Source organism: Cannabis sativa, chromosome 1 (assembly GCF_029168945.1).
Source record: "Cannabis sativa cultivar Pink pepper isolate KNU-18-1 chromosome 1, ASM2916894v1, whole genome shotgun sequence".
Classification (NCBI taxonomy): Eukaryota; Viridiplantae; Streptophyta; class Magnoliopsida; order Rosales; family Cannabaceae; genus Cannabis; species Cannabis sativa.
The window spans coordinates 25,109,802-25,128,914 of record NC_083601.1 but is presented as its reverse complement, the minus strand read 5'-3'; the positions used below and the strand labels follow the sequence as shown (position 1 = coordinate 25,128,914).

General features: G+C 28.2%; 1 protein-coding gene across 1 annotated transcript; it reads right to left on the bottom strand.

The window, feature by feature from the left end:
• Positions 1-13,438: 13,438 nt before the first annotated feature.
• Positions 13,439-15,831, bottom strand: LOC115705461 (AAA-ATPase At2g46620). The gene has a single exon (XM_030632797.2). The coding sequence runs from the start codon at positions 15,227-15,229 to the stop codon at positions 13,799-13,801; it is 1,431 nt and encodes a 476-aa protein (XP_030488657.2). The 5' UTR covers positions 15,230-15,831; the 3' UTR covers positions 13,439-13,798.
• Between the last annotated feature and the right edge of the window lie 3,282 nt (positions 15,832-19,113).

The following is a 19,113-nucleotide window of genomic DNA, read 5'->3' as shown; positions in this document are numbered from 1 at the left end:
CTTCCAATTTGAACCTTTCTAAATAGTAATTAAAGAGAGTAGGTTATAATTTGAGAGCAATTTGATTATAATTCACTGAAATTTATTACAATATATATGTTATGTTCAGAGTTAGAATAGTAGCTCTCATTCTCAACACAGACAGTAATGTTTTTTATTGATTTTGCATAAAATTGAGATTACTTTTTTTCTTTTTTTACTTTTGAGTAATAAGGCCATAATTTTTGTCTGGGTGGCTTAAAAGGAAGTAATAAGTGGGGTTATGTGCCCTAAAATGTGAGATGGTGTAGGTACACAGAAATCTACAAGCATCACAATCGTAATCTTTTTCAATAGCAAATTTGCATAAAATTTCAGTGGAGTGAAGTTGACTTGGACCACCTTCCTTATCCCATGGGCCTTACCCAAAAAAACAGGTCCCAATACATTAAGAGGAAATTATATTCTATACCCTTTTTATATTATCTTCTTTTATTTTTACCCTTTTTTTTAAAGTCTATCATTTTTACCTCTTTTTTTAAACATTATACCAATTATGCCCCTGTCACTTCAAGATACTCTCCATGTGACTCTTTTATGTCAGGGTATTTTGGGTACAATACATATAAAATGAGGTATGTTTCAAATAAATATAAAATTAGAGGCAAATTTGGTTAATTGATTAATAAAAGAGGTATTTTTCAACTTACCCCATTAATGAGGAAATTATATTAGATGTAATTGGTGACTAACGACTGACAATTAAGATGACTGTCATTGACATGTTTCATTACTAAATTTATAAAATAGCTTAATCGCAACTATAAAGATACCTTCCTTTTGTGTTAGGTACACTCATTACGTATTAGATATTGAGTTACCAACTTTGCATTTTAAGTAATAAAAGTTCGAAAGTGAAACATAACTAGTATTTTCATTTCATCCAAAAGTGGCACAGAATCTGGTTCGTCCATTTTTTCTCTCTTGAAATTGGCACCAATCAATTCTCAAATAGTCATATAAGTAAGTAAATTAAGTTGTCACTCTGTAACTGGACTGCAATGTTTTGAATGTCTTACTGTATTTATTTTGAGTTAAAAAAACAATAGAAATCGTTGAATTCATGCAAATTTTAAGCCAATATATGTCAAGGTTCATGAATGTTAAAATTCTGGGTTTTCTTTAGGGGAATCAAAATGTGGTGTGGTGTGAGTTATGGGTCGTATACAGAGTGGCAGAAAAAGGAATAGGCTGCAAGGAAGTTGGGTGGGTCAGAATATGAAACTTATAAAATTGATGGTATGTGTATCAGGTCAGCTGGACACATTCACACATGCTCTCATTATTCATAAACTTGCATTTTCTTTTCTTTTTTCAGATTGAAATTAATAATGTGATGGTAGACAAGAAAATAAAAGGCAGATATATATTGCTGTTAATTTATATTATACTAGTATATTGTTACGTGCCTCGTATGCTATGTTTTATATTAAGTATTATATTATGAGTTCGGAAGGAAATAAATGAATAAAAAATAAATAATATTTAATTTAGAGAGATTTGAATAATAAATTTAAATTAAACTTTTATGTCCAGTAAAAACATATTGGAAACAATAATAATAAGGTTATAATATATGTTGCATTTGTTCCCGTTCTTAAAATAATAGCAGCAAGAACATATTTGACCTGAAAAAATAAATATTACAAAATTAAGAATAAGCAAAGCGTGTGTAAATTAGACAAAGAAGGAACCCTCAATTCTCAAAGTCTCGATTATAAAGTAACAAAGAAGTATTAAAATTTCATCTGCTCATTATAAAGCCACCTTCACTCAAAATAGCACAACAAAAGTAACAAAGAAGTATTAAAGGTGTAAATTTTACCAAAAATAATGAGAATTAACAACTGATGATTGCATTCTGTTTCAGTAGGTGAAATTGAGAGAGAGGCTTTTGTTGTGTGTGATGAATGGATTAATAGTAAAGATTGTTTAATTTTTTGGTTTAATTATTGAGTTTATTTTTTGAAATTTGAATGAAGCAGTGTAAAAAATTTGTTAGAGAGATATGTGGGTAAGATATTTTTTTTAATTTAAAAAAAGATTGTTTAATTTTTTGGTTTAATTATTGGGTTTATTTATTTGTTAAACGTTAACAGTCTGTTAAGTTAATCGTGTAAGGCTAAATAAAAAAAGGAATCGTTAAACCAAGAATTGTCGTTAGATAGGCACTTTTAATATATAAAGATATGCAAAGCAGAGAAAAAAAAAATATGATATTATGTAAAATAAAATAAAATAGAGATTATGAAAAATGGCACCTAATCAGATTTAATTATTGAATTAAAATTTTAATATGAGCTCATATTTATTATTGTGTATTGTTATATGAAATTCTATCTGCATAAAATGATAATTTTAGTGATTGTGAATGTTGTGTATTAAAATATCATGAGTTAATTGTATAGATATTTTAAGTGGTTATTTTTAATTTATTGAGAAGTTAAATTAAAAATATTAAAAATTAATAATTTATTAGTTTATAAATTGGTAATAATCTTAAAGATAACTTAATCATTTCCTTCTTTCCTGTCAAGAGAATACTAAACAGGAAAAAGTAATTTGTGGTATAAAACTTAAATTTAATTTTTGGTTGTAAATAAATTAATTTTTTATAGTAATAAAATTTAAGTTATAATTTTAGAATTTGTGTAGTACTTGACTGTTAAATGTTAAGTAAATTTCTTGATTGGTCTAGGTTATTAAATTTTTAATTTTTTTTTTAAAAAAAAATAGTGTAAATAAGAAAATGACATATGGATAATAACTTAACAAGCCAGGTACAGTAGAATCTCTATCCAAGAATACACTTGGCACTAAGTAAATTATATTTTAATTGGGAGGTTATAACTAAATAGAGTTACACTAGAAAAAAATTAAAAATTTTAAAAATATCAATGTAACAATAATAACAATAAATAAACATTAATACTATATCATAATAGAAATATTTTAAAGTAAATATAATTTCATACATGTATTATAATTTAAAATAAAATTATTAATTTTACATAGATAAATTTACAAAATACATGTATATATTTTATTAAGATGTAATTATTCTTTTATGGAGGTATACTTTGTTGATACGGGACTTAGAAAATGTATAACTAATTACAATTTAGAGGTTATTCTTAAATTTATAACTGGCCCAAATCGGGACTTGATTATTTTATAACAAATTAGAGGTTATTCTTGAATGGAATATTCTTAAATAGATGTTCTATTGTACTTATAAATTTTCAGAAATATAATTTAAATATTATTACCGTTATAAATTAAACTTATATATTTATTTACAACCGGAAATTAAAATTAGACATTTATGTTACAAATTACCAAAAAAAAAAAAGAAGTCTTGTATTCTTCTTTCTTGGATGATCATCACCACAAAATCTACGAGGGAAATTTGATTTTCTATACTTAAAAAATTTTAAAAAATTTTCCCTAAATGCATACTTAATAATATTGGTCATATATGACCACATTCCTAATATCCCACAAATACCCCTCCCATTTGAAAAAAATCAAAATCTCAAATCATCTGTCCATGGCTGCCTCATCCCGACCCTCTCTCTCCCTCTCGCTGACCACAGCTTCAGCGCCCGACCATCACGCCCGGCCACCGACGACCACCCACCACCACCGACAGCAGCCCCCGACCATGCACGACCACCGTCCGACCCACAATACCCACGGCGCACCCCCTCTCTCTTCCTCTCTCTCACCTCCGACGACCACCGACCCGTCAGACCCACAATACGCACGGCTCACCTCCACCACCTCCGACGACCACCGAGGACCAGCCCCCCTCTCTCTCAAACTGAAAACAAAACAAAAAAACCCAGGGTCCGATGGGTCCGACCATCAAACCCTGGTTTTTTTTTTCGGTTTGAGAGAGAGGAAGAGAGAGGGAGCTGGGTCCGACGGGGCCGATGGGGCCCGATGGGGGGGTCCGATGCATATGCGGATTGGAAAAAATAGGGCTGAGTTATGAGAGGGGTATTTTTGGGTTTTAGATAAAAGTATCATATATTTTTTAGTTTGAAATGTATTGGTTTAAGAATAAAATATTAAAGTTTTTTTAAGTATAGAAAATTAAATTTCTCATCTACAATCCATGTTCTTTTTTCTTTGAATCATTAAAGGTTTCTTTAGAAATAGATTTTTTTGTTAAAAATATGTAGCAACATATTTGTATATAAATCTGAAAGTTTATATATTTCTGTAAGTGTTAAAGAATTTCAACAATAATGACGCAGAAAAATGTAGCAATCATTTTTTTCTTTTATTTAAAAGCAAAGTCATCATGAGTAACAACTAACAAGCAGCTTTTATCAAACAAAAAAAATAAAAAATAAAAGCAGCGAACGTTAACTCTAAAATAAATAGTGTTATCAATCCTTCCTAAATTACAATTATTAGCTTTTTTTTTTTTTTTTCGGAAAGGGATTATTGTAGGCTTTGTAGCTCTGTTTGTGAATAATTTGTAAGCATATTTTTTCTTATTAATATATTTTTACAAGTTGGGGGAAAGGTCCTTAGTATCCTTTGGGCCAACGCAAGTCCATTGTAAAGATTGGGCTGTAGGTATTAGGGAAATTTAAATGGTATATTAATTTTTACTATTTTTTTTTTTATAAAAATACTATCAGGCGGTATTTTTTATTTTTTACTATGTTTTTAATAAGTTTCATACTGCAGAATACTGTGTTAAGTTTTCACTATTGTTCTACTGGTGTTTTTTAGTTGTTCTACTGTTATTTTGAGTTATTCTGTTTTGTGATCTACTGGTGTTTTACAAAAATACTGTATTTTTAAAAAGATTTCCGTGTGACAGTATTTTTTATAAAAGTTAACCCAAATTCTAGTATTTTTGTAAGTTTCTCAAGTATTATGAGGAAATTAGATTGTATACCTATTTTTTTATATATGTTTTAATTTTTACCTTCATTTTTATATTCTTTTAAATATACCCACTTTTATAGATGATGTCTCTATTATGTATTAAACTTAAGTAGAGGGTGAGACAAATCACCGTCACCAGAAAAGTCACCGTCGCTGGAAAAAGTCAATGGAAAAGTCACCAGAAGTAGATGTATTGGATATAAATAAAAATAAAACTGGTTCTATAACATAATGAATACAAATAAATTATACAAAATAACTCAAATCGGTTATAATTGAAATAAAACCGGTTCTGTAACATAATAAATAAAAATAAATAACACAAAATAACTTAAAACAGTTATAATTAAAATAGAACTGATTTTATAATAGTGTTATAATGAATAAAAACAAATAATATGAAATAACTCAAACCGGTTATAACTAAAATAAAACCAGTTATATAACATAATGAATGAGTATTTTTGGGGTAGATATGGTATGCGTTTAATTATTTGGTAGGTTGGAGCATGTTGAATGGATGTTTTTGTTTGAATTATTTTATTTAACTAGTTTATGTGTGTGAGTTTTTATCTTAGTTGCTTTACGGAACTAATTTTTTTGTCTCAAATTTTTAACTAGCTGATAAATATAACCAGTTTCTTTATATTATATTTGAGTTATTGTGTGTTGTTATTTGTGTTTATTTATTTTATTATGGAACTGGTTCTATTCATTTTTATACCTATAATTGATTTTATGAGATATTATGTGTTATGAGGTATTTTGTTATGAAACTAGTTTTATTTTAATTTATGTTTCAGTGTTTTAGAAACTGATTTTCTCTTTATTATTTAATTGTAATCAGTTTGAGTTATTACGTGTTACTTGTTTGTATTCATTGTTATATAATTGGTTCTATTTTAGTTATAACTCGTTTGAGTTGTTTCGTGTTATTTGTTTTTATTCATGATAACACTGTTATAGAATTGTATCTATTTTAATTGTAACTGATTTGAGTTATTTTGTGTTATTTATTTTTATTCATTATGTTACAGAACAAGTTATATTTCAATTACAACTAGTTTGAATTATTTGCTTTTATTCATTATGTTATAGAATCAGTTCTATTTTTTGTTTATATCTGAGAGATATTTACTTCTGGTGACTTTTCTAGTGACTTTTTCTAGTGACGGTGATTTTTTTGACGATTTTTCTAGCGACAGTGACTTTTCTGGTGACGCTAACTTCTCCGGTGCCAGTGACTTTTTTGGTGATTTTTCCGGCACCAAAGACTTTCCCAGCGACTTTTTCGGCAAACCTTATTATTACAAGTTTTATTAAATATATTTATTGTTTTTTTTTCATATTTTAAACTTTAATTACTTTTTAATCCCATACTTTTTTTACATTATTTATTTATGCCATAAAAATATAAACTCTACTATATTTTTCCATATTTATGAAGAAAAAACCCCTAATTATTATTATAATTTTCATTATTAAGGGTATTTATAAGGAATAATTACATAAATTATTTTTTTTTACTTATTTTACATTTGAAGATCTTTTTTATATATTTTTATATTATTTAATAAAAACAATACGAAAATAACAAGTAAACTACATAAAAGTAATAAGAAAATAATATCCAAAAAATATCAAAACAACAACAACAAAAAATAACATATAAATAACAAAAAATCAACAATAAATTAACAAGAGTACAACATAAAATTACATCAAAAGACCGTATTTTCTGTAAATAAAATTACAAAAATTGTAAAAATATTTAAAATTCAGTACAACCGTATTTCTGTAATTTTTTTTTTTTTTGTTATTGTTGTGTATTTGTGAAATAATTCCATTGGGGGAGGGGGGTTTGCCATTTTTTTATTTAATTTTTTTTTTGTATTTAAACGGAAATACACGGAGCAATCTAAATCGCAATCTAAATTTACATTACAACTTACACTGCAACTATAGGAGTAACCTAAATTATAAAAATGAAAAAAAAAAAAAGTTAAAAAAAATAATATATAAAATGATTTCCCATAATTTTTTTTTTTAATTTTTTAAGGGATATTCGAATGGTATTTTCGTATTTAATTTAGTAAATCAAGCTATTTAAAAATTGCTTTGTTAATATAAGAATTTTAATAATAATATTAATATATTGTCAGGTTGTAAGAACTCATAAACCTCAATAGACCTTATTTTAAAATGGGAGAAAAATAGAAAAATACAAAAAAGGAAAAAAAAAATTACAAAAATACTCTGGACCGGCCCATTAAACATTTATACAGTCCACATACAAATATTTACAAAAGTACCACATGCACTAAGCCTTCAGCTATAAAGAGCGAACGTTGAAGATGAACATACCTCGATCGTTTCAAAATCGCAAAACAACCAAAATGAGGACAATACAACCATTAATTCTGGCGAAATCAACTGGAAAAGAAGACCTGCAATGATCTAAACAGAAAATGACGAAAAAAAATCAAAAAACTGTGAAGAAACTGAAATTACACATTTGTTTTCTGTTTTATTCGATCAAAACAACTCCCCCTAATATCGAAATCCAGATTCATGAAATGTAGATCTGTAACAAACAGATCTGGAGCTCCCACCAAATCCAAAACAATGTATGATGTGAAAAATTTTAAAAAAACCTCATGAATAATACATCTACGTTATATACAGTTACATTTTGATTGATTATTGGTTTCCAATATAAATATATTTTTTTAAAAACACAATAAGAAGAGTAAAATCGAATTAAGGTACAACCAGTTATGTATAAGTCTGTTTATTTTTTGTTTTGGTTGCCTTATAGTTGCATTATCGTTTTATGATAGTTTATATATTATGTAGGAATTTAATTTGACGGGGACTAAGAAATAGTAGTTATACATAGTAAGTTTTGTGCAAATAGTTGCATATTAGTTTTATAATGAAATAACATATGCAAGTAGCAAAACTATAATAAAACTACAAAACAACTGTATACAAACTAAAATGCAGGAAAAACTCTTTGAGCATCAACATCCATGATAAATCTCATTGTTACCCATTGATGATATAAAAATGGACAGGAAACAACTAGATAAAAAACATATTAAAAAAAATACATACAGAAGGTGTTTACACTATTAAAAAACTATGAAAAAACTATTACAAAATGAGAAATCAATAAACACAAAACCCACAAAAGTTGAATATGAAAATTTTTCAAAAATGGGGGAAAACCAAAAACAAACCTCGGTTCGAACATTAACACCAACATTAGCTTTTTTCCCAGAAACGTCTTCAGCCATGATCAACTTCAACCTTCCTTTTCCTATTCTCAGAAGTTGGGGAAATTTTCTAAGAAATATAAACTTTAAATTTCTTCTTCGCAGGTCCACGACCCCCGTTTCAATACAGGCAGAGCAAAGTCGGAGTCATCATCTTCTACAACTGGGTATTTTCCTTTGGACTTATTTGCTACAAATTTAATTAACACTCATTTTCAAATTTTTTTGCGCAATGGAGAAGGGGATGATGAAGAACAAGTAATAGCCATGAATATATATAAGTTCAGACCAAAGAAAATAGATGACAAATAGTTATGGAAAATCGGTTAACGGAAGTTAGAAAAGAAAATGACAGAAAATTGGGTAGTGAAAAAATGGGTTTTGATTGTGGTTAGGAAAGAAGACCAGTTATGGAGAATTTTTTTTTTTAAAAAAAAAAAAAAAACTGAAACAAAACTGAAAAGATAATGAAAAAAAGAAGGAAAAAAAATATAGGGAAAGCACGAATTGATAGGCGTCAATCAACTGACATGTGTAGACACTTCAGTTGCATTTAAAGAGTGATATTATGTGTACAGTGTGTGTAAGTAGTAAAATTGCAACTAAAAAAAACTTAAATTATACAAATGTAACTACTGCCGCGTGGGAGTATATATGTAATAAAAAAACCATTTTATATTTTTAATGTAAAAATTTCTTTTAAAATCAATTTTATTCAGATGATAAAGTAGAGCTCTTTCTTTATATTCCTTCAACAAATTATTGAACCACTCCCAAATTAATTAAATTTAGTATTTTTAAATTTCCCCCTTTTTGGCTGCCTACTCATTACTGTATGGTTTTGTATAAAGGTGTTCATTGAACCACATCTAATATTTTTAGACATATTCAGATCCGATCTAATCATATATTAGATGTTAGATTTTATCGCCCGATCTGATCTAATTGATTTCAGTCATCCAATCGATCCAACATCCATTAAATATTGGATTGGATCGGTTTTATCCGTTAAATGTATTTCACATATATTTATTGATTTAATTTGGGTTATTCAATATTTTACACTAATATTTTTTGAATCGGGATCCATCCAATATTATAGGTCCAGTATGTATTAGATTGGATTGCATAAAATCTAATTTAAGAAAAATAAAAGTAAAATTTTAATGTTAATTTTTATATATACATATATAATTTACACATAATAATATAAAATATAATACTAATTCAAACTAAATGAAAATACTAATTAATTCGAATGTCGATGTATTGGATTTTTGGATACCCATAAAACATCTAATCAATTGGATATTCAAAAATAACATTGGATTCGATCACAATTAGATATTTAATTTTTGGTAGTCGATTATAATTGAATCGATCGACTATCGTTAGATTAGATCGATTTATATACACTCCTATTTATATATTTGCTGTTCTCTCATCCATCTTATCTTACTAATGGATCAATTTCCTTATTATTTTGATATTGGAAGATGAAAAATTTGAATTTGAAACCTCCCAAAAGGAAAAGTACATTACACCACCTTATATTTCTTCTTTGGACCAATTTTTTTTTTTTAAAAAAATAATACTAATTATAATTGGAATCGATCCTTCGATGTCTTATTAAGTAAAAATATTATTATGCAGTTTGCAATCGCGCTTGAGTTTGATGTAAATTGTGCTGTCAATTCAAATAATATATTTATATATAGAAAGTGTTTAAACTCATTTGTAGATTCAACATGGAAAAAAGGGTCAAAATTTGTACATGTATTGATGAAGATGATGATTAATAATATGACACCAAATAATGATAAAATATTACAATTAACCAATATAATAGTTGACGAAAATTAGAATGACCGAAACCTATGGGTGAGTGAAATTTTGAAATAAATTTACATTTCAAATTAGTTGAAAATTCAAATATTAGTTGAGATTGGTGATTATTTGGCTATGTCATCTGCTGATTGTTAGTCACTCTCCTTGTGTAGCGAAATATTTTCTATCTGTGGAAGGAATTTGAGGAATTGAAATTTCCATGAAAAATATTTACACTTTGCTTAGACATAATTTCTTTAGATGTTACCAACAGTAAGTGGGTTGCATCGAAGATTGCTCAAAACAATTCGTGCCCAGATATGACAGTTATAAATTTGAATGGTTATGTAATTTTTTGGTATGGAGTTTAGTTTACTAGACTATTCTTACTTGAAAGAGTAAAAGGTGGTCATAAAATGTGCTTCTATATTATATCCATCACAAATTGTTGATAAAAAATGTTTTGAAAAGATTATAAATAACAATGGAAAGAAATAAGTGAACAATAGGCATCACAAAGATGTCCCCATTGATAGTACAATGGATATTCAATTATTGGGACTAAATGATCATACTCAAGATGTTTATAAAAGAAAATAAGGTAAATATTATTTTGGATCTTAAAATTTGTAAAAATTATTAATTTAATTCTCTGTTTTATAAATGACAAAATGAACTATATATTTTCTAAAATGGTAAAAATAGGACCTATTACGAAAAACTGTTACTTTTAGTGACAACTTTTTAGTCACAACATAAGTTTTGTGACTAAATGTGACTTTTAGTCACAACAAAATATTACTTGTGACTAAAATATAGTCTTTAGTTACAAATTGTCACTAATTATATTTTAGTCACGATAAGTATTGTGACGAAAAATACATTTAGTCACAACAAATTGTAATTTTTGTGATTGATACCTTTAGCTACGAATTTTTTTAGTCATAATATAGGAATGATAATTTATAATTGGTCACAATTTTTTTACTTTGTGGCTAAAAGTAAGATTTTTCGAAGTGACTCTAAGCAATTTTCAACAATTTTATTTTTTAATATAACTAACCTTAATACAATTTCTGACACGGACATATACAGAAAATGTAACCAGTTTTATCATAACATCTCTACATCAGATTATTATTAAGTTTTATTTTGATAAAAAATCAGTTCAGGGTCCTATTTATACAATTTTAACAAATACAAGGTCTATTTTGTCATTTAACAAAACAAAGGGTCCAATTGATAACTTTTGCAAAACACAAGATCCAAAATGGTATTTACCAAAAAAATATATAATCCTCAAGGTGAAAGATCTTATTTGACAAGTAATTTCATATTGTCTGCTTACTAAGATGAATTTTCATGGTAAGAAAATTCCTATTGACACTAGTTATTTTTGTGATATTTACAATGAAACATTTTTCATAGAGTTGTTGGGTCATAACAAGGTTAGATTTGGTAGGCTACGAGTTTCATTTTTTCTTTGTCTGGCTTAGTGTGGTGATGAGTAGGGCAGATGCAGATAAATTAGGGAGATTTGTGACACTTTGTTGGGCCATTTGGAAATCTCGTAATGAGATAGTGTGGAATCAAAAAAGGCGGCGAGCGGAGTTGTTGCTTTTTTCATTAACTCTTGATCAATGGAGTGGTGCTCAAGGTGAAGGGAATATCCTTTCACTTAATTTGTTAGTAGCATGTGATGGGGCAGAGAGCTGGACTAAACGTGTGATATATACAATTAAGATTAATGTAGATGTAATTATTTTTGAGGAAGATAAGCAGTTTGGTTCTAAGAGGGGAATTGTTAGTCGCTACTGCTTCTTGTTTGTAAGGGATGGTGTCTCATTCTTTGGCATAAGCAATAGGGATTAAGGAGGTTCTTAGTTGGTTGAAATCTCAAAATTATTCCAGAGTAGAGGTCGAATTAGATAGTCTTAATGCTATTCAAGTTATTCAAAATTCGTAGTTCTTTTATTCATTCAATCTAATTCACACTATTTTGCTCATAGAGTATTCAATGTACACTAAGTGCAGATTTTATATTTTGGGTCCCATAATAACTCAAATCCAATGGAATTCGCAAAATTCGAATTGAATTGATTATTTTGGTGAATTACTTTTTAGTATGGAATTATTTAATATTTATTAGAAAATATACTTTTTTTTGCATAACTAACAAAAAAATTATTGTTATTTTACGTTTTCAATCCAACAATAAATTAAAATAAAATAAAAAATTAATTGTATATATAAAGAAATATTATTAATTTTATTTTAGTTTATATTTTTCATTTAAAATGAGAATGAAATATATATTTGATTTAGTAAGTTTTGAAATATTTTCGTATATCATATATATATATTTTGTATTATATTTTTAAATTATTATTTTTATATTAAAATATTAATTGTATATATAATTTTATTGAAAATAAATTTTATTAAGAATAATACTAATAATAATTATACCAAATTACACTTGCAACGCAGAAAAAGAAATAAAAAAACAAATAATATTATTTTTTATGGTCAATTATTTTGTTTCTAATGGACTGATAGGGAAAAAATGAAAAAATGAGGAGTATTTTGATACACAAAGTTGAAATATATAAGGAAAATGACAGGCTATTGACACTGAATAATATAAGATTCGATTCCATCCAAAAAGTATCAAAGTTTTGGTGGCAAATTAACAAATGACAATTTCATTTCTCTACCATAAGCTTTTACGAGGTCTTTTTTATGCACAGGGCTCAGCCTTCCCCAGCAAGAATCTTCCTTAATTGGCTTCCTTTTCATTCCATATATATTTTTTCATTCAATTTTTAAGCCAAAAGGTATAACTAAATACGTGGTGTGTGACAACTTATAGAATCAATTATTGATGAACAGTAGTATGTGTTCCTCTATGCAAATTGCAAACGCACGTAGCAGCAATTGCCCTTTACAAACTTGATTTAACTCTATTATAGAAAAAGGCCAACATATATCGTCACCAATGATGAGAGCAGAAAAATACAGGACGACCTTTAAATTCAAACAAAGTACCATCATGTCATTCTTACTTATTTTTATTTATTTTTGAATGAATCTTTGTAATTATTATGATGGAAGAAGATATATAGAACCCAACCCAGGTCACATGCATTTCTATCATGGGAATAACTCCAAAATAGTTCTTTCCTTTCAGTTCCATCATAACTAAGTAACTCAGTATCTGATTTTGCAGGTTCATTTTAAAAAAAATAAATAAAAAATATCTCCAAAATAAAGTTGAAGAGATGAGTATATTCATTTTTTGTTTCATATGATTCAAACCTTTAATAATTGCCATTTTCCTCATATTTGTTACCTCTCTCACTAGACATTATAGTATAATAAAACTGTAAAGAATAGGATATGCTTCCTTGCATTGTTTGTTTCATTTTCTCCATTAATAATAGAACCTAATCTTTTAATTTACAAAAAGGCTGATGACATCCCTATACCCAAAACCACCAAACTATATTAACCCAAAAAATAATAATAATAATAATAATTATAAAAATAAGAAGAATAACACTATCAACTTCTGATTGAAGCCACAAGTTTTCCCATTCAGCCGTTTTAAGCTAGTGATTTATAATGACCCTTTTCCACCTTGCCCCTTCCTTTTCCCCTTAACTAACAACTGAGCGTTCATTTTTTTAAGCAACCAATAGGAAAACGACATGTGTAACAACCCGGGTGGAGCTCCACAACCCGAGTCATCCATCCTTCTGTGAACCCGAATCGAACGACTGAGAGGATCTTGCACCGCTTTTCATCCGAAGGAATCCGTACAGTTTCCGAATATCCTTAACGGAATGAACCCCTTCGCAAAAAACCCCAGCGGGTTGACCCGATTCTTCCACGTAGCTCCTCCGTCCGATCTTCCCGTTCCCCCTCCCATCACCGTCCGTTTGCAACGCCGTAATGACCGTTTTGATGGCTCGACTCGGCGAGTTTCTGTTCGAAATCATGAGTTCTCCGATCTCGGCAGCGCTCAAACTCGACCCGTTTTGGAAAATCTCTTCCACTTGGGGAAAAAGCTTGTGTTCCTTGAGACCCAAATAACTATTTGCCAAATTCTTAAAGGCGGTGAAATCACACAAAGGGAAATGGATATGGACATCGACCCGACCCGGACGGAGTATTGCCTGATCAAGATTCTCCTTCCCGTTCGTCGTGAACACCATGATTCTCTCCTCCGCAACGCACGAGCTCAACAACCCGTCCATGAAACTCAACACGCCGGACAGAGTCACCGCCGTCGATTTCCCGATTAAGAACCGGTCGAGATCCTCTATCACAATCACCGACTTTGCAGTAGTCTGCAACAGTAGGATTTTAAGATCGGAATCGTCGGAGACTTTCGAAAGATCGAGATCGTAGACGTCGTAGCCGAGGAAATTGGCCATTGCGGCGACGAAGCTTGTTTTCCCGGTGCCGGATGGACCGTATAATAGATAGCTCCGTTTCCAAACACGACCTAATCTGTGGTAATATTGTTTCGCTTTGAGAAAAGATTCGAGGTCGGATTTTACCTTGGCTTTGAGATCGGCTTCCATGGCGATTGTTTCGAAGGTGGAGGGATGATTGAATGGGATAGATTTCCACCGTCCATTCTGTTGATGACTTGAATATATGTTTATATAAAGCTTCAAATCTCTTCTTCTCTGCTCAACCTCGTCGGCAACGGTGTGTATATGCTGTAGATACGGCCTTAAAATTCTACGCTTATCAGCTTTACGAATCTTGAGCACCAAGTTTCGACCATTGATTTTCTCGCCCTTTTCTTCGTTCACCCAAACAAGTTTGGCCCCGAGAAAACGGTCTTCGATTTTCTGATTTGGATCGAGCTTGAGGACGATCTCGTTGGACTTTTTCCCGGTGATAAGGTTGGTGAAATCGGAGTCCTCGATTGAGGTCAAGGAGTTCAAATACTCTGAAACTTTTCTGTAGAGGTGATTTTCTTGCATGGTGTCTTCATTGATTTCGGGGACTTTGAATGATTGATAGACATGAAAGCAATCCTCCATAGCTCCCCACCATTTCTTCACAATATAAACCAACCCAGTTCTGTACAAAAGAACACGAACCACCACAAATGCACAAACCACAACCACCAAAAGAAGAAGAAGATACGAAATAACCATTATTATTTTGGGTATGCTTCAATAATGGAGAAAACCCCACAAAAAAATGAAAAGTGGGTAATAATAATAATAACAATCTCTATTTCAGAATTAGAAGCGAATAAAACTCAACACTAACAATCAAGAAAATGGGTATTAGCTTTTTTCTTTTTGATGACAAAATCATATTTGTTTGGTGGAATGAAAATCAATGATAGATGAGAACAAGGTATGAGGGGATTACTAGAATAGTGAAGAAGAGAAGAGTTAAAGATGAGAGTGAGATTAATGGAAATTTAGGGGCGTTTCTATATATAGTTTGTATGTAAATTTTTATGTGTATATATGAGATATGATATATCGCCGTCAAGAAATAAGAATTTAATTTAGTGGTAGGCTTTGGCTTTATGAGCCAGGTTGTTCTATTCTTTATGAGGTTGTTTATTTAGCTTACGTAATAAGTTTTATTATAATCATTTTATTTCCTTCTTTTTCAATTTTGATTCCGCCTTTTGGTTATTCCAAACCAAAAAATCTAAAGCGTGGCTTCACCGCGTAGATTATTGTTATTCATTTTCTTGGAAAGTCATTAGTCAATTTTAATGAACATTTAATTATTTATTTTCCTAATATAAGAATCAATATCTGATCAACCAAGCTCAAGTGGCTATAGAAAAGTGCGTGTGTGTTGGAGGTCATGAGTTCAAGTACCAAATTATGTATAGTTGTAATATATAAACGCTTAAATAAAAAAAAAAAGAATCAATATCTGATCACCAATACTACTATACTAGCTAATTTAGCTAATAAAAAAAATAAGATTTATTAATTATCACGTATAGTAAGTCTATCCCCACGAAGTTGATTTATGAGCAATGTGCAAAGTTTAGCATCTAATTTCATTTTTCTTAATATGTTATTAAATTTTTATAAATCAATCGAGTATTTCTATTTCTACATGATAATTTAAAATTGGAGAAATATTAAAAGGTATTAATAGTTGTGTAATTTTATAATCGAATCTCATATAATTTAATATAATAATTTTATAGATCATTATTAAACATTAAAATACCACCTACTATTTGTACTTAATATCAATTTAATAATAATTAAAGTAATTACTATTTAAAAAAATTATTTTCTTATTAATAATTACTAAGAAAATTTAAAATTAATTTATTTTTATTTATTGATAATTAGTAAGAAAATAAATTATTTAAATTTTAAATTACACATGTTGTACTCTTATGAAAATATTTTATTTATTTATTAATAATAGTTTGAAATTAAAAAAAAAAATCATAACTAGCATAAAATAATTTAGGACGTGAAAAAAGTTTAAAATTTACCAAATAATATCATGGGATCAATATTTGAATTTAAATTGTTTTACCAGGATGGAAGAAAGAATATAGTTAAATTTAGTATTTTACTTATCATTTTATTTTATTTATTTATTCGAATCAAATTATGTCAATGTTTATTTAATTATATATCATTTCTTTTTAGAAAGTATCATTTACTTGTTTATTCTATCCTCGAAACAGAGTTATTAAATTAGAGCATTGCTATTAGGCACCAGTAGTACCTAGCACTCTTAAGATGTGTTGCCTTGCGATTGGCTAGTGATACTCCGTAAAAGCTATTTTATTAAACTATATGGGACCCGATACTTAATTAGATTAATAGTAATATTGACACATAGGAAGGTGCTGGACACTACTAATACCTTTTAGCATTGGAATTATTGACATTGGAATAAAGATTGTGGAAACTCTTAACACTAAAATAAAGATTGAATAAAAGTTGGGGTAACTCTTAACACTAAAATAAAGATTTGTACGTATGCACTTCAATTTTCAATTAATAAAATATTCCTGCATAATATATGTTAAGTGGACGAAAGTGGCTTTATATATATAAGTGAGTGCTATATAAAAAGTATGTTATGGGATTGCTGCTACATGATAATTATACATTATAATGTATTCTTCCAATTATGTCTGTCTATTGATTAATTAGTTGGTTGTCGATGGATTGAATAGGTAATTTGAGAATTGTTAAAGGGTATTTATATTTTATAGTGATTAATATTATTATTGTGAGTTGTAATATTGTATTGGTGCTGTTTAATATTAGTGTCCCATATCAATGCTCTAAGCAATTTGGTTGCACTAATTAATCAAACAAATCTCTTTTCAAAACCATTTAAAAAAAAAAAAAATAAAGAATAAAATAACGAAACAATAATCTAATCCTTTTAAAAACATTATAATAATATGTGAGGGGGCAGTTAAACTTCTACCGTACGTATATGTCGTTGTGGATTATAAATTAATAACAATAAGACTTGAGATTAGAAGGGACGAAACTAATAATATATAGGTAATATTAATCTATGGATAAAAAAAGATCGATAAATATATATACAGTAGAACCTCTATCCAAGAATACACTTGGGACCAAGTAAATTATATTCTAATTGAGAGGTTATAACTTATAACTAAATAGAGTTACACTAGAAAAAAAAATTAAAAAACCAAAAAATATCAATGTTACAATAATAACAATAAATAATCATTAATACTATATCATAATAGAAATATTTTAGAGTAAATATAATTTCATATATGTATTATAATTTAAAATAAAATTATTAATTTTACATAAATAAATTTATAAAATACATGTATATATTTTATTAAGATGTAATTATTCTTATATAGAGGTATACTTTGTTAATACGGGACTTAAAAAATGTATAACTAATTACAATTTAGAGGTTATTCTTATTTATAACTGGCCCAAATCGGGACTTGATTTTTTTATAACAAATTAGTATGCTATTAACTGAATAGAGTATTCTTAAATAGTATGCTCTACCGTATATATATATATATATATATTTATATAGATAAATCCATTTCAAATAATTAAGACGTCTTAATCTTCTTCTTTTTGACATAAGTGGATAAAACATGTAATAATTAAAGAGTAATAAAAAAAAATAAAACATGTAATAAAAAGTGGATATACAGTATAATTTTTTCGTAAATAAGAGAATGAATGCTCATATACAAGTAGCAAAGTTTGTAATTAATTCTTGTTTGGTCAAACAATATATAGTTTCAAGAATACTTCTATCACTACTATGGCCGGTCCTGAAATTTAGTGGGTCATAGGGAAAAAAATATTTTTGGGCCTTCATTTAAAAAAAAATATGGTATTTTTCAAAATTAATAAAACAAATGTATAATTTTAAAATAGGATAAAATTTTTTTGGACTCCTGAGTTAGGTGGGCCCTAGTACAGGCCTATGCTCAGGGCCGGCCCTGATCACTACGAATGATCTTGAGGGATGATACAACGAGTTTTGTCTTACCTATTATATAAATGTTTAGTATTTAGGACTTTTTTATTTTTACACTTTAAAATATATATATTTTTTTTTGTATTTTTATGGAATTTTACATAGAAACTCCTATTGCAATTAGCGCTGTAACTTTAATTGTAACAAAAAATCGTATAGCAACCCACATAAAAACCACCGGAGAAATCACTTTAGAAACACAAATCGTAAATTTGAAAAAAAAAAAAGTTAAAAAAATAATATACGAAGTAATTTCCCTTAATATATATTTTTTTTTGTGGCTGTGTTACTTTTTTTAGATGTATTTTAATTGTGAACAATTGTCTCTTTTGTGAGAGGATCTTATAAATGAATAGATACATTTTTATTGTGAATAATTATCTTTTATGAGAGAATTATGCAAATGTTATATTTTTGTTAATGCTTCTGTTAATATATAATAAAAATTGTTAAGAGACAACAAAAAATGTTACATAGATATTTATATAATAGGTAAAAGATATATATTTTGATTCTACATTGTTCTTTCTTA

Excerpts from the sequence above, each read along its gene's own strand:
- LOC115705461 (XM_030632797.2), bottom strand. The coding sequence starts at position 15,229 with ATGGTTATTTCGTATCTTCTTCTTCTTTTGGTGGTTGTGGTTTGTGCA.